The sequence below is a fragment of the Pelobates fuscus genome, chromosome 13, assembly GCF_036172605.1.
Source record: "Pelobates fuscus isolate aPelFus1 chromosome 13, aPelFus1.pri, whole genome shotgun sequence".
Lineage (NCBI taxonomy): Eukaryota > Metazoa > Chordata > Amphibia > Anura > Pelobatidae > Pelobates > Pelobates fuscus.
Window position 1 is genome coordinate 17,148,919 of NC_086329.1, and position 17,099 is coordinate 17,166,017.

The following is a 17,099-nucleotide window of genomic DNA, read 5'->3' on the forward strand; positions in this document are numbered from 1 at the left end:
GTGGGGTCTTTGAGGTTTGTAGAAGTCTCCTCAGGTTGAAATATCTACCTCCATAGTGCTGCCTGCTGCAAAAGAGGGAAGGCATTATTGCCAAAATTCAAAAGTGAAAAATATTTACACCACAAAATGAAGAGCCCGGCATGAAGTATTTTTATTTGTACACAATGTTTGTTTCAATAAAGAGACCTAGATAAAAAGTACAATGAAAGCAAGGTGAATCCTACTTTATCAGAGACGTTTTGTTAGACACATATACAACAGCAGGACCAGGTGTGCACAGAGAATAGTAAGAGGTGTTCTTGGCATTAAAGCAAAAGTTATATTTACAGTATACCCCATATACAGGGGTATGTGATCTTGCAATCATCAATATTTGAACAAAGGGTGTTACAGCTGTGAGGAAGATTAAATGCCCAGAAGAGGGAAGTAGACAAAAAGGAAAGACATGGTAAAGATAATAAGGAAGGTAGTGCACAAGGAGAAACTCAGCTGAAATGCTAAGCACAGACAAAACAATGAATTGGAGGGTTAAGTGCACTATTTTGTTTCTTCGTTAGTCGGTTTACCAAATTAATTCTGATCACTGAGATAATGGCTGGTCAATTCCTTTGACACCGTCCACATCTACTGTATAGTAACATGATGACTGAGGAATGTGCGGAGCAAAAACTACTTCCATGGTTCGCAAGATACACCCAGGACATTCTTGGGGTGCTGCATATGGAGTGCGTGTTACAATCATTCTCACCAGAAGCTGGTTTGACCACGAGATGCCCAGAGCTGGAGACCCTTTTCTGTCCTTTAATCTTAAAAGGGGAAGAAAAAAAAATGCTTTTTTTTTTTTTAGACTCAACCGTTAAAACACTCAAAGCACCATAACCACTAAAACTTACAGACTTCACTCTCCTGTAGTCCATTTTATTTATTTTTTACATGTATTTATATAATGGTATGGCTTCCTACCCAACTCCACAATACCAGTGAGCCTTAAGTTCCTAACCAGAAATCTGTCTTGGCTCTGCTGAGCTGAGAGCATCTGCTGATTGTTGTATAAGCTTTAGTCCAAAAACTAAAACCACTGCAGCGAGCTGCATACAACTTGTAGGAGCCAGTATCCAGGCTGTTTGAAAGTCATCCTTACAAAAATAGGCCAAAGAGAATTAAAAACCGGGAAGTACATCAGGAGCAGTAGCTCAATAAAACTTGCAGATTTGAACACAAGGGCACACAGAGGAGGCTTACATAGGAGTTCCATTTTTAAAAACAAATCATATTAATAAAAACACAACCCAGGATAACCAACCTATACTTTTTAATCATTGATCAAAGATCTGCCATGCATGTGTGTGCCTGACTTAACGTACTTTGTTCTTCGAGAGACTGCAAAGTGTATATAAACATATTCTGAACTATCCTTGGACGAGAACAGCAATGTATCTAATCGCATATTTACTGGTCTTTTGCGTAGCTAGTCTAGCTTGAATTACTAAGTAGGTACAAAAGCATTCTCTAATAAAACATGACAATCCTTTTAAAAAGCACACAGTCTTCCATAGTTTGTCTGTAGAAGGTCCCCTTTAGTGACTTAATTTTTTTTTGCATTGTAATTATGGTGCATTATTTCCCCAGTTAGCGTCAAATGGCTTGAACTATATCAGAAAACCAGGTCTCTCTCAGCACTTAAAACCTATCCCGTCTAATGCAGAAATGATTTTCCTGATTAGATGTACAACTACAGCAATGATATTCTGTCAGAGTTCACTGTCATCGAGAGTTGGACAACTAATGAATTAGTTTTCTTTTATTAGTTAAGCAGTCGCAGCGTGTTTTAGATGACAAGACCATTATGTCAAGCTTGTTTCTGTCTTGCTTCATATGACGGCTAAAATGGATTTCCAGCCATGGCCATTTTCAAAGCTTCAAGAGTTTGTTCCCTGCCCAGAGTAAGTGGTAAGTAAATTAGATTACATACTGCCGGCAAAATGCATGGATAAAATGTGCTCTATAAAAAACTTATTTTACCATGAAAACTTGATTAAAGGTTTTTTTTGCAGATATCTGCTTGGCATTTGAAAGCAATAGCCGCAGTGTAAGGAAATCTCAATAGCTTACCCCAGATTGTCCTGGACGGAGTCCCCAACTGTATCTGTAATCTAGAGGGAAATTAAAACAAAAGACAGGACCATTTGTGAGAGGGTTTTGATAAGAATGGGAATGCTATTTAATGTATGAAAATCCTACAGCCAAGTATGCACTACATTTCAACTTGCCATTAGTGAGTGAAAGTTGAGCCCAGGCAAGTAGAACTTCACTCCTTGTACCATAGATACTCCAGGCTTGCAGTTGCAAGTAACGTTTAAGGTTTGGCTAATTGTGTAGGACTTTGAATCTTTTTTTAAAACTGGTGGACATTAAATTGATGTAATAAATAGGGTTTAAAATGTAAAGATTGTGCACACTGTTCCCATTCAGCTGACTGTTATTCAAACATCCAGCAGGTGGATTTATTAACTCTTAAAAACATAGTATCTACCGACTGACTTTCTGTGCGGTTAGCCTACAGCCACCATGACTTACAGTAAGTAAAAAGTGACACGGAAGGAGAGATTCTTGTAGATTTAAATAATTTTGAAAGGCAAGGACATCATAGAGTGTCTATTCACACAACTATTTTTTTCTGTGACAAATAGCACAACTCGTGTCAGGGAGTAATGTGACAAATAGCAACTCGTGTCAGGGAGTAATGTGACAAATAGCAACTCGTGTCAGGGAGTATTAGGAAAAGACTAAATACCTGATTAATGCAGAGTACAGGAGTTCTAAATCTGCTGCTTAATTCATGCAGTTTGGCTCCCAGCGTTTGCACATGTTTTGCTTTCAGGACCGCATCCCTGGCCGCGAATTCACAGCGAAATAACGCAGCGATGGAGTCTATTACGATTAAGCGGACTGCCCCACGAAGGAGCAGAATGGGAACCTTTTTGGTGATGCAATCAGTAAGCATCTCCTATATAAAAAAAAGTTATACATGTAAACCTATATAATTATAATAGAAAAAAAGAAATGCTTAAAGGATCACTATAGGTTCAGGAAAACAAACATGTATAGGTGAATCAGTGAAATCTTTGTCTACTGTGATAGGTTGAGGATACTAATATACCACGAAATATGTCCGGACCGGATGTGTGGCCATATTGGAGGTGGCATTACACATCCGGTTCAGACCATATAAGGAAATAAGTGTAATTGCTTGCTACATGTGTAGAGGATAATATAATTAAGTATCCATGCTAACTCATAAATAGGATACTAGTGTCATTGTTATGTTGAACAGCACCTGAGGAAGACCATATGTAAATGGTTGAAACGCGTTGTGCATATTTTATATGTAATAAATCTTCAACTTCACATTTTCTACTCCGGACTCCAAATTCTTATTGAATGGCCACTACAACTACTGGACCTATTTGAGAGGAGGAAGGCTTGCTGAATGTCCTTGAAAGTGACATAAAGGCATTATAAGTTCTGAGCCAACTTCCAAACGGCTCAAAAAAGTGTGAGTGGTTTCAGCTCATAATTTTCCTATTATTGAAAATTTTGTACAGATTACACTGTTTTGTTATATATTTATTGTATAGGTAATCTGTACCGTGTATATTTGAACATATCCTTTATACAAAAAGAGAGGAATATTTACTAAACAGGGGGGCGTGGCCGCGACCTTGACCAAGATGGCTGCTTAGTCCGTTTGCTCCGATCCACTATACCCCCTAAACAGCGATTCATTATAGCTACGGACGACAGATGGGTCGCAACAAGCGCATGGAGCCCCCACAGACACCGAGGGGCTCCCAACAACACAATCCCCAAGGCACCATGGACTCCTTTCTGCAGCCGGCCTCCGGCTCCGGCGGAGAGCCAGTAGGCCCGAGTTCAGCACCGCCGTCTCCCTCATCACCTGCCGGCACGGAGCACTCCACATTCGCCAAGATAAGTGAGGAACTTCGCTCCATATCGGCCTCTATAGCTTCTATGGCCACTAAAACAGATTTACTCACTTACCACCACGATTCAGGATGCTCTACGCGCGGAGATGGCAGGCATCAGGGCGGAAGTGGCTGCACACGAGACCTGCATTGAAACCCTGGAGCACTCCACAGAGACACAGTCGGCCAGGATCTCTGCGTCTGACATGGCGATTACACGGCAGGGGGACATGCTACTCGACATGAGGAGACACCTGGAGGACCTCGACAATAGAGGCCGCAGGTGCAACATCCGGGTAAGAGGAGTCCCGGAGATAGGTGGGGAGGAAAACGCGGCGGAGGTCCTCTCGGACCTGTTCAACATTATACTACAGGCTGCAGCACCCCAAACATTTGAATTCGAAAGGGCACACAGAGCAACACGCCCGCGCTCCGCTGAGGATGGACCGAGGGATCTTATTTGCTGCCTCCACTCCTTTCCCATCAAGGAAGCCATTATGAGGAAAGCCCGTGAACGACCAGAATGGACATTCCACGGCTCTCAGGTCTCTCTTTTCAATGACCTCTCCCCCCTCACACTTGAGGCCCGTAGAGCCCTCAGGCCGGTCACAGCGGCCCTGTGAGAACATCGCATCACCTACAAATGGGGCTTTCCTTTTGCGTTGCTGGCTCGCCACCATGACAACTGGATCTCAGCGAGGTGGCCGGCAGATATACCACGCTTTCTAGAAACCCTGGATCTACCGCCTATCCAAGTCACGAACTGGGTCCTGGGCCCCACTGGACAGGGCCCGCGACCTCAAAGAGCTCCACGGAGGCGCAGAGACGGATCCCCTCAGAGACAGCCCCCCAGACGACGCATGGATCAGGGAGGCCAGGCCGAGTGAGTACCATCCCCTGAAGCGGGATACCTGTTCCTGTACCCCCGGTCCCAGCCACTCCTTGTGCCCAACGCTTATCCGGATGTCTGGGCCTAATACCCCTGAACTGCCCCCCCCCCCCTCACTTATTTTCACCTCCCCGCCATGGACCGCATACCCCCACTTATGGTTGCCCTCTCTCCGTTTACCGCTGGCTGATACCTAAGGAGGACGTCCCCTCTGTCCCTCTGACGGACACCCCTATACAACACTTGGCTGGGGCGCAGGCCATAAGCAACCTAAGGAGTTTACTTTACTTTCCCCAACCACAGATGCTGGTGGCTCTATAGCACTCAGCAGCTTCACCCGAGCACCGCTTTGATCTGAGCATGCCCCATGATCCTCCCACTCCCACGGAGACAGAAGTGACCGCTAAGGCCCTGCCCACAAGTCTGCATTCCAAGGTCAGGGACCACTCGGGGCAACGGCCTTGTGAATCCCCTCCACGTAGGAAATACACACATGATGAGACTTGTCCTCCCGGCTTTTGCGGCCACCTCACGACCGGCACCCACAGGATTGATTACTGCCATTACTACCGTTCTATTGCATTTTTACATTTGTCCAACAGCGACGACATGCAATGGCCCCCGCTCCTTGTAGTTTCCCAGATGGAACGGGACAGGCGGGATGATCCCGCACGACCTTCCTGCCTACCAAACTAGAATGTAATCGGTCCCTTGGGCAACACTGGACTTTTATACAAGGACCTACTACAATGTTATGAACGGCTAGGCTATTGACCATTTAGGTCATTGGTAAGCTAAGATTGAACTGCTGTTTGCTGATATATACGGTAACAATAGCCACTGTTTATGATAACTTTATTGTGTATACCAGACAGGACTGTCAGACTCACCCACGCCCCAACCACCCCCATCACAGCGACACACCTATAGACTAAATGTAGATGTATATGGTATGACGGTATATGGTGAACAATGTGACACAGGGATGACGAGTTTATCCTTACTATATAAGGGACGCTTGCCGTGTGGCGCACCTGTGATCCACGCAGTTGTTGACTGGGACGGACACGCTTCTGGGGAACTGAGGGAGGCTCATGAGGACAGCGGCCAACCCCTCACCACAGCTTACAGTACTGGTCCACGACCTACATACTCTAGAGACACGCGGGCCACAGGCGGGGGGAAACAGGAGGGCCATTACCACCCAAATGTGCCCACGAAGCGACTCCTCACGGCCCGTCATACGCACTAGACTAGGGGGGCGGGACTGACTGACGGTTCGACAGACTGGGCCCATGCAAGATTCACGACACTCCACTATTCAAGGGACTGAGACCGTAGGCAATAACTGCCTCCGGGGGGAGGGGACCTCGGACGCACGGGGGAGGGGCACAACCGGGGATCTACAGGAAACATGGAAAAACTTTTTGGTTGGTTGTTGTCATTATCAATATTGTTATTATTCTGTTACTACAATGCTGCATAGTTGCTGCTCATCTTACTGTTGTTCTGTTAAATATGCTTAATTTCACATACACTGAATCGCTCTATAGACCGTGTAAGCTCAGCATACTGGGGTACTACGTGGACGGACCCTACGTCTCCACTGACACCTGTTAACACTTGGTAAGGTACTGGCCCACGCAGTCCCACACATACTCGTGCTACAGACGTGCGACGGATCACAGTTGGACACTGTCTACAGGTCTGGTTACCGAGACGTGCTCCCTGTGCTACCCGCCGCAGCGCGAGTCACCACCCCCTGTGGGGTGGCACACGAGGGGTACCTCATACCCCGGCGGAGTTTCCCAACTAACGGGAAGTTCCTCACTTTTCTCTTATCCCCCCCTCTTTCTCCCTCCTGTCCACTCTCCTCTGCCTACCTTCTTACTCCTCCCCCCCCCCTCCCCGTTCCCGCCCCACTACCTACTGACACAGACTTCCCCATCTAGTCCGATTGGCCTGCCACGGGAACCCGCGCCCGCGCGGTGCGGCGAGAATAGACTTGCAGCGGGGAGGTGTTCGGGAACTTACTGCCCACCACACATATCCCTTATTCGTGACAGACCATGGCTTACCAGCCGGCACCACTATCTGTCCTCACCCTTAATTGTAGGGGTTTGAATATCCCGGAACGGAGATCCCAACTTCTCTGCGAACTTAAGAAACGACACACGTCGGTTGCTCTGATACAGGAAACGCACTTTAAATCCGGCGCAGTGCCTAAGCTTCAAAACAAATCGTACCCAACTAACCACTTTTGCAACCACCCCACGGCGAGGAAGGCCGGGGTAGCAATACTGATTTCCGCAACACTGGAATTCCAGGTTCTAGACACTGTTACTGACCCACAAGGCAGATACCTCTTCCTAAAGGGAGCGATAGCAGGCAGAATATATACCTTTGCCAACATTTATGTACCTAACAAACGCCAAGCAGCTTTCATGAAGAACACCCTAGCGAAGCTGAATAACTTCTCGGAAGGAATCCTTATCCTTGGAGGCGATCTCAATGTCCCACTAGATCCTATTCAGGATTCCTCCACAGGGCACAGCAGCATCTCACAACTACATTTACGAGCAATTCGGAAAACCCTGGGGGATATGGACCTAGCCGACTGCTGGAGAACACTCAACCCCGCTGTAAAAGACTTCACACACTACTCCGCATTCCATGACAGGTACTCGCGCATCGATTATCTCTTTATCAGACAAATGGGCCTGTCACGGTTGATCTCGGCCAAAATAGAACCCGCCACATGGTCTGATCACGGACCCGTGGTGGTGGAGCTCCAGTCACCGCTCTTTCGACCGTCCACATGGACGTGGAGACTCAATGAGACTCTACTCATGGACCCTGGCACTCGGGAACAGGTTGCCCAGGCCCTAACACACTACTTCCAAGACAACGGGTCCCCAGACGTCTCTCCGATCTCAATATGGGAAGCCCATAAGAGCGTCCTTCGGGGCACACTTATACGCATAGCCACTCATAAGAAGCGGGCAGCGATGACGGAGATGGCTGAACTCTACAGACGTATCACGGAGCTGGAATCCCAACATAAAAGATCACGTCTTCTGGAAATATACCGGGACCTGATGCAAGCTAGGCGACAACTACGGGAGCTCCTGCTGAAACGCCACCACCGCTCACTACAGCGCTCTAAGGCGTTTTTCTACACCCACGCCAATAAAGGGGGTCGGCTCCTTGCGCATCTCCTGAGGGGCCAGACGGCCCACACTCAAGTTCACAGATTACGCCTCTCCTCGGGCAAGGTCTCTAGCCTACCAGCGGTTATCGCGGGGGAATTCAAGTCGTTTTACCGATCACTATATAACCTGGATGCGGAGACGCCGCAAGCACACACCGCAACGACCATGGCTCATACATGGGACTACCTCCGTGCCACGATCGGACCGACAATCTCACCGGACACAGCTACCGAGCTAGAGGCCCAGGTCACAGAGGAAGAACTGGCAGCGACATTAAAGGCGACCAAGAGAGGGAAGGCACCCGGCCCGGACGGCTTCTCCACAGGCTATTATAAGGCGTTTGCACCGATACTCCTACCGTGGCTCACGAAAGCCCTTCATGCAATTGCTGACGGAGGCCGCTTTGGCGCCGAATCCCTAGCGGCTACCAAAACTGTTCTTCCTAAACCCGGAAAGGATCCGATGCTATGTGGTAGCTATCGCCCGATCTCGTTGCTGAACGTGGACACGAAGCTCTTTGCAAAAGCGCTCGCGACCAGACTACGATCCACTCTCCCCTCCCTCATACACAACGATCAAACGGGATTCATACCAGGCAGGGAAGCGAGAGATAGCACACTTCGTCTTTTCGCGATACAACACCAGGCGAGGAGAACTCGGCGGCCCCTTCTCCTGATTTCCAAAGACGCCGAGAAGGCGTTTGACCGTGTGAAATGGCCCTATATGTTCGCCACACTCAGCCAGATGGGATTGGGACACAGATTCCTAGCGATGATCCGGGCTCTATACGATAAACCACGGGCCACGGTACGAGTCAACGGAGCGCTCACCGGAGATTTTGAGATATCCAACGGAACGAGACAGGGGTGCCCGCTATCCCCACTGCTTTTCGCTATGTCACTGGAACCCTTCCTTCAGAAGATACGCCAACATCCAGACATCAGTGGCTTCCAGTGGCTGGGCACGACACATAAGGTGGCCGCATACGCGGACGATCTCCTATTCTATGTAACGAGCCCCCGAATTGCGATGCCCTGCTTATTGTCGGAAATCGAGATATTTGGGTCGATCTCAGGCTTCAAACTCAACCTGTCGAAATGTGAGGTGCTGAATGTGTCTCTGCCTGAGGATGAATACGCGGCCCTGGAACCACTGTTCCCGTTCAGATGGTGCCTCCAAAAGATGAAATACCTTGGGATCTGGATTACCCCAGATCCCAGCGACCTTTACCGACACAATTTTGCTCCCCTACTGAAGAAAGTAGTGTCAGACCTGGACAGATGGGCGCACCCACACATTTCATGGCACAGACGAGTAGCCATTCTAAAGATGAACATCCTACCGCGGTTACTCTACCCGTTCCAGACTATGCCTCTGGCCCTACCGAACACCTTTTTCTCCGCTTTAAAATCCGCGGTCATACGGTACGTATGGAGGGGGGAGAGGGCGAGACTTCGACACGACCTACTCTGTCTCCCAAGACACCGTGGCGGCCTAGCACTGCCTGACTTCAGGAAGTACCACCAAGCCACAGCCTTGCAGCGTATAATTGAATGGCATGCAGTACCTCAGCGAAAGCAATGGGTTTCACTGACACGGAACGACCCAGACACCCCTGTGCAACCAACTATCTGGGGAAAGGGTACTAGAAAAACAATGAGGACGGCAGGGGAGGGAATACTGGAGCAAACGCTATATACCTGGAACTCTGTGAGAGAGGCCCCCCACATCTCACCTACGCCTAGCCCAATGCTTTCCATCACACACAACAAGGGAATAGGGGGCGGATTCCCGCAGACGATGTGGCCATCTGCGGAAGGACGCGACTACATACCCATACACACAATCCTACATAACGGGTCGATACGACCACTGGACACCCTTCTGGAAGGACAACCCCAGACGCCGCTAGCGGCGCTCCGTTACCTACAGGTGAGACATTATCATGATAGTATGCGGGACAAAGAACGCCTACATAGGGCACGCACGTGGTTTGAGGACTGCTGCGAAAGGAACACCATCATGGACAACGCTATCTCCATACTCTACCAGCACCTCCTGACAGGACATCTGACAACGAATACACAGTTTCGCAGACAATGGGAGGAACGGTTGGAAACTACCTTTACCCCACAACAATGGGACAAAGCACTTCTGTGGCAACACAAAAGCTCGGTCAGCTCACAATATCAAGAAACCAATTACAAGCTGATAACCTCCTGGTACAGGACCCCAGTCCTGTTACAGAGTCTTCCCAACTGTTGCCCCAACGTGCTGGAGATGTCAGAGGTCTAGAGGAACGATAATGCACATTTGGTGGGAGTGCAGCGAAATAACTCCGTTCTGGAATATGATCAAACACCGAATAACAGATATTCTAGGCGACATACCGGACTGGTCGGCCGCTTTAGCCCTCCTACATATTTCACAGATGTCGCTGTCCTCCTATAAAAAGTCTATCCTTAGACATCTTTTGAACGCGGCTAAGTCGCTCATCCCGTTATACTGGAAACGGACGGAAGTGCCTAGCGAAGAGGAATGGATCCGCAAAGTGGAGGACATCCAGGGTGCAGAGGCACTGCAGGCATCCCTACAGGATAGAGGCAGTAAACATGCCGAGCGGTGGTATCCATGGTTTGCCTTTGTATCACTTAATTCACGGGGCTAGGTCGGTGAACCGATGTCACGCGCAGGGATGCTGGACATCCCGTGGTGAGGCCAATGTATGCTCCCCGACGCTAACCCCCCACCATCATCCTCTATACAACTGACGAACCCCTGCCTCCCCTCCACACTCTGTCCACGACTGCTTCTCCACACAACCGTTACTGAACGACCGACTGACCGACTAAACCCCAACGCGCACATCCGATCAACACCGAGAGCTCTGAACACACATACCCAAACGACCCTGGAACCACCCTACAATAGGCAGGAGACTACCCACACACACTCATAGGACACTCTAGCCTATAACCATATAACCCATTGGAGTAGAAACTGAGACATTTTGGACACCCCTTATCCTCTCTCCCCCTCTTCCACCCCTCCCCCCCCCCCCTCCTTCCCTCCCTGCACCCCCTCTCAACCTTTACCCGCTTGGATCCCCACTTTTACAATAGGTACTCTAACACACTTCCATGCAACCCAAGCATGCGGAGGCATGACGAGACAACTCCGATTGTCGGACAAGTCTTTGCTACGCTATACGCGTATTCCATATGCCGTAAAGGGCGACACTTCAGAGATAAATCGTCTGAGCTTATAGAGACACCTACAACGGTACTTCTTTCTAGAACCTCAAATGGGTAACCGATGTTATGTGACTGATTATTGCTTAATGCCGCTGTGTAACACACTGTATTGACCCCCACTCTGTTTAAGAATGATGTCGCACCCTTTCTTTTTGTACCCACATGCTTTTTTGACCTAATAAAAACCAGATTATACAAAAAAAAAAAAATATTTACTAAACAGTTACCATATCCACCTACAGGTAACCATCTTTCATCTTTTTGGTGTGCGCCTTTACCTTTTCGAATTTCTTTTGCTGCATCTTTAAGTGTATATATAGTGGCAATATACTTGGGTATAGCTGCTCCCAAAATTGTATATATCCTTAAGCGCCATCTCTATCTTTTCTCCTTTGCAATAGTCCTGGTCTGAGCCTTGCTAAAACACTGATTATGCTAAAACTTATCATTAAATATAGAGCCACTACAATACCAAAGATTTACTTTATGGTATTAAAATCAAATACCTGTGTCTATATAAACACACATATGTATGTCAAACAAAAATGTCATATTTGTAAATTGTTAGAACAATAGGAACTTACAAAATTATGAGTTAGCTTGTTTTTTTAAGCATTCCGAGTTAAAAGTATCAAAATTTACGGTTTTGATTTACGATTTTGAAACCGCATGAAATACACAGGTAAATGAACACTTTACTTGGAAAATTATAATCAACAGGAACTACAAAGCTTGCAAAATACTAATCAAAGGGTTCAACTCTCTCTTCATACAACAATGCAGAAGAAGAAGTGTCAAATAAAGCTTATATCCAACACATGCAAGGGTAGTTTTAGTTAACATATTTGATATTCTGAAGAAGGATGACATACAATGTCAGCAGCATGTTCGATAAAAATACCATCTCCGAATTGGATTTTCTTGATGATATCAGGGGGTACACTGGACCTCAGCTTTTGCTGACATTTAATCAGCTGGTGCAGTCGCTTACTTGGAAAGGCATCTTCTGTGCAAATGTAAACAGCACCTAGAGAATGCAAGCAGAATATACTTAGCCAGTATCTCCAAGGACTGTGAAGGATTGAAATAAAATGAATACTCAAACTTACCTGCCCCTAGCCCCCCATACTCCGCAGGGTACTGAACAGACAGGCACAGTTGTAAAGCAATTTGAGTTTTACCAGCTGAACTCTCGCCAGCAATCTCTGTGATGCCAACCAAAGGAATCCCACCCCTTAATAGGTTGTCCAGAATTTTACATCCAAGGCTAAGCTTTTGGTGCTGGGATGGGAACTGAGTCTTTTCACTGAACATCTGAAAAGCTGAATAACATTAAAACAATAAGCAGAAAGTATTTTTAAAATGGTTAATTAAGTGTATTTTAAATGTACAGACACCTGTACTATGTGCCGGTAAGACAGGAATATTCCCACAGCTAATCACGTTATTTAAAATAATATAAAATTATATTTAAATACGGATATATAACACTTTTGCTTAAAAAAAAAAACTAAAATAAAAAGCACAATAATGATGTATGATATAAATGATGGATAATAGTAATTGCTGAAATATGTCCTCTGGTACCCAGTCACACTAACAATTTGTTAGAGCTTAAAAATGTATTAAAAGCAGGATAGTTTAGAACAAATTGGTTATTTTTCACTAATGGGATTAAAAAGTTTCCTCTAAATGACAATCCAGAATCACAGACTATATTTCAGTGTTTGTGTTGGAATGCCACCTTCAACAAAAACAGAACGTGGCACTTTGTTAGTTGCAGAAAAATAAGAAGCAAGTAGAGTTTTGTTGTTTACTTCTTTACTGGTTAAAGCTGAATTCCAAGCTGTAAAAATCACTTTGGTTAAAGGACCACTATAGTGCCAGGAAAACTCGTTTTCCTGGTAATATAGTGCCCTGAGGGTGCCCCCACCCTCAGGGCCCCCCTCCCGCCGGGCTCTAGGGGGTGGAAGGGGTTAAACGTACCTCTTTCTCCAGCGCCGGGCAGGGAGCTCTCCTCCTCCTGCCGCGCATGCAGCCAGTCTCAGGAAAGCATTTACAATGGACGCTTGCGTCTTCTCACTGGTTTTCACAGTGAGAAGCACGCAAGCGGCTGTCAATGAGACAGCCAATAGAGGCTGGCTTAACCCTAATATAAACATAGCAGTTTCTCTGAAACTGCTATGTTTAAAGAAAAAAAGGGTTAATCCTAGCTGGACCAGGCACCCAGACCACTTCATTAAGCTGAAGTGGTCTGGGTGCCTATAGTGGTCCTTTAACTCTGCAGATACTAAAATAACTATCTATGTAAGTTAAGTTAAAGGGACACTATAGTCACCAGAACAACTACAGCTTATTGAATTTGTTCTGGTGAGTAGAATCATTACCGTCAAGCTTTTTGCTGTAAACACTGTCTTTTCAGAGAAAATGCAGTGTTTAACAGCTGAGGAGTGGCCAGTGAAGTTATCACTAGTCTGTAATGTAAGAGATCCTTCCTGGGTCATGGCTGCCTAAAATGCATCCAAACATTCAGTATCTCCTCCCTCTGAACTGCAGACACTGAACTTCCCTCATAGAGATGCATTGACTCAATTCATCTCTATGAGGAGATGCTGATTGTCCAGGGCTGTGTTTGAATTGTGCTGGCTCTGCCCCTGATCTGCCTCCTTGTCAGTCTGAGCCAATCCTATGGGGAAGCATTGTGATTGGATCAGGCCACCACTTCTGAGGATGTCAGCAGACAGCTTATTTTTCTGAGGCATGCAGATCTACAGCTTCAGGCTTAAATACAGTAAGATTTTGCTCTTTTATGGAGGCATGAGGTGCTCAGGGGGGCTAGATGGTGGTTTTAACACTATAGGGTCAGGAATACATGTTTGTGTTTCTGGCCCTATAGTGATCCTTTAACTCCTTAAGACCGCAGGGCGTTCTATGCCGTCCTTATTTATATGGCTCTAAACGCCGCAGGGTGGCATAGAACGCCCTGCGATCTTTTCTACTTACCCGGTCACCGGCGATCCCACTCCGGCGATCGCGGTATGGGGTCTTATCTGGGAGCCATGGGAGTCCCCCTCCATCCTCTTCGGCCCCCCTGAGCCATGTGATCACGAGGTCCTTGCGAGGACCCCGCGATCACATGGACGGCATAGCCGTCCATGTCGATGCCAGCAAGGGGAGTGCCTGTAATGACAGATACTCCCCTTGCTGCCTGAAAATAAAATAAGTTAAATCAGTGTAAAAATAAATAATATATACACATATACACACACACACACACACACACACAAATATACATACACTGTCTACATATATATATATATACACACACGTGTAATTTCATTCTAACTGTATTTTAAAATTAATATATATTGATATCAAAATACATGTAGAACGAAATATATATATATATACACACACACACACACACACATATATAAATAAAAATATTATATATATATCTATAATAATTCTACGTATATATTTATGTAATAATTTTACATCATTAGGTCATTTTATTAATTACAATTTGCAGGACCTGCCTGACAACCCAGGCCGAAAGTTCAGGGAATTTAATTTTCTAGAACTATATTTAACCCTGTAACGTTTCAAGACACCATAAAACCTGTGCATGGGGGGGACGGGGGGGGGGACTGTTTGACTCGGAAGGCTTTGCTGTACACAAATATTAGTGTTTCAAAACAGTAAAATATTACAACGACGATATCGTCAGTGACAGTGAAATTTTTCACACACAAATGGCACACTGACGATATAATTGTTGTGATACATTTTACTGTTTTGAAACATTAATATTTGTGTTCAGCTCAGTCTCCTGAGTATAACAGCACCCCTCATGTACAGGTTTTCAAAAGTTACAGAGTCAAATATAAGGCTTGCATTTCAGTTTTGTCACATTAAAATTCGCCAGGTTGCCTTTGAGACCATATGGTAGCACAGGAATGAAAATTACACCCGTGATGGCATACCGTTTGCAATAGAAGACAACCCAGGGTATTGCAAATAGGGTATGTTCAGTTTTTTTTTTAGTAGTTTTTAAGTTTTTTTTTTTACTGTTTTACATGCAAGACATCGCTGAATACAAATATGTGTATTGTATTGCAGTAAAAGCAAAACAGTATTTTGACATTCACAGTTAAAATGTCACGTAGAACTAACAAATCTTTTCAAAATTCTTATTTTCTCCCATTTTTTAAATATTTTTTTTCATATTAAATTATGTTCCATACCTAAATATTTGATGTTAAACGAAAGCCCTGTTTCCCCTGAATAAAAGGATATATAATAAGTGTGGGTGCATTTAATATGAAAGAGGTGAATTACGGTTGGACAGACATAGCGCAAATGCCAGGTTTTGTTTTGATCACAACTTGTACATTTGCCTGCGGTCTTAAGGGGTTAAAGTGCTAGTGATGCCTAAAAACCCTTCAATTATGCTAAATGTGCATAGAGATTTGGGATAGTGCAGGTAACACTTGTTTTTTATTGTATGTATTGGGGCTGATGAGTACTATGGTCATTGCTGTTTACCAGAAGTAGTGATCCTTTAAGGTTTGCACTTTAGTGAAAGGAACACTATAGAGATAGGACGTTGTATTACTAGCACTATAGTGTCTTTCAGCCCCGCATGACAAAGGGTTCAAAACCTTTTAAACACTCACCTTAACCCCTTAAGGACACATGACATGTGTGACATGTCATGATTCCCTTTTATTCCAGAAGTTTGGTCCTTAAGGGGTTAAACCAGCGTTGAGGTCCCTGGGTGCTGAGTGCATGTTTGCCTCCTCCATCATCATCACAAGGCGGAACCTAATGCGCGTTAGGCCTTCCCCGTAGAAAAGCATTGAATGAATGATTTCCTATGGAGATTTAAAAGATGCTGGACATCCTCATGCAAAGTGTAAGGACATCCAGTGTCGTTTCACAGGGTCGAACTCTGTGAAAAGCCAGGAAGCACCTCTAAAGGCTGTGTTCACCCTGCATTGAAAAAAATTTTGTTTCTCTGAAACTGTAATGTTTGCAGCTGCAGGGTTAAGGGGACAGGGATACTGCACTAGGACCACTTCAATGAGATGGTCTGGGTGGCTGTAGTGTCCCTTTAAATACAATGTACTTCCACAATTTGAGGAAACTATTTGTATATTACATGAAATAGGAAGCTTACTATAATGTAAATAATAAAGATTTACCAGTGACCATTTCATTTTTCCGCAGAGCATTGGCTACAGTCTTCTGTAAGAGACGGACATCCGCAACGGAAAGTTGTGTCAACTTTTGTAGCTCTGGGACAGAAAACGTAAGAACATTTTGGGCAGATTTTAGATTACCTAAGAAAAGAAATTAGAACCATGTGAATTATTTAAAAAAAAAAAAAAAAAAGCCATCTATTACACCACAAACCATATGAACCATGCTAGACCTGTTTTATATTAACAATGTGAATTTCAGCTGGAGACAATATTTTAGAGGAGCTCGAAGTTAATTTAATAAATGATTTGTAGACTTTTAAGATCTTTGTTATACGTACATCTGTATACAGCAGTGGATTCTTATCACTCACAAATGCATTGCTATCCATACTAATGGGATATAATCTACATGGTGTACGCTCTTGTCAAAACAAAATTTCATATTGGAAAAATATATTACGCAGGGATTTTCAAATTTTAGGCCACTATAACCAAACTGCAAAAACATCTGTGTTTGAAAGGTTTTTACTAATTTGGTTTATTTTAGTTGA

At 45.2% G+C, this 17,099-nt stretch overlaps 1 protein-coding gene across 5 annotated transcripts in view; it reads right to left on the reverse strand.

Moving 5' to 3' along the window:
- Nucleotides 1–17,099, reverse strand: part of XRCC3 (X-ray repair cross complementing 3) — a 23,801-nt gene continuing 6,702 nt past the window's right edge. For 2 of the 5 annotated variants that reach the window (XM_063439950.1, XM_063439949.1), the window contains exons 3-8: nt 16,549–16,686; nt 12,451–12,663; nt 12,214–12,368; nt 2,795–3,007; nt 2,113–2,153; nt 118–806 (exon numbers count right to left, since the gene is read on the reverse strand). In XM_063439950.1, coding sequence (XP_063296020.1) covers nt 581–806; nt 2,113–2,153; nt 2,795–3,007; nt 12,214–12,368; nt 12,451–12,663; nt 16,549–16,686 — 986 coding nt within the window. In that variant the 3' untranslated portion in view covers nt 118–580. Of the gene's footprint in view, nt 66–117; nt 807–2,112; nt 2,154–2,794; nt 3,008–12,213; nt 12,369–12,450; nt 12,664–16,548; nt 16,687–17,099 lie in introns of those variants that run through there. The other 3 variants (XM_063439951.1, XM_063439952.1, XM_063439953.1) reach the window with 3 other exon arrangements.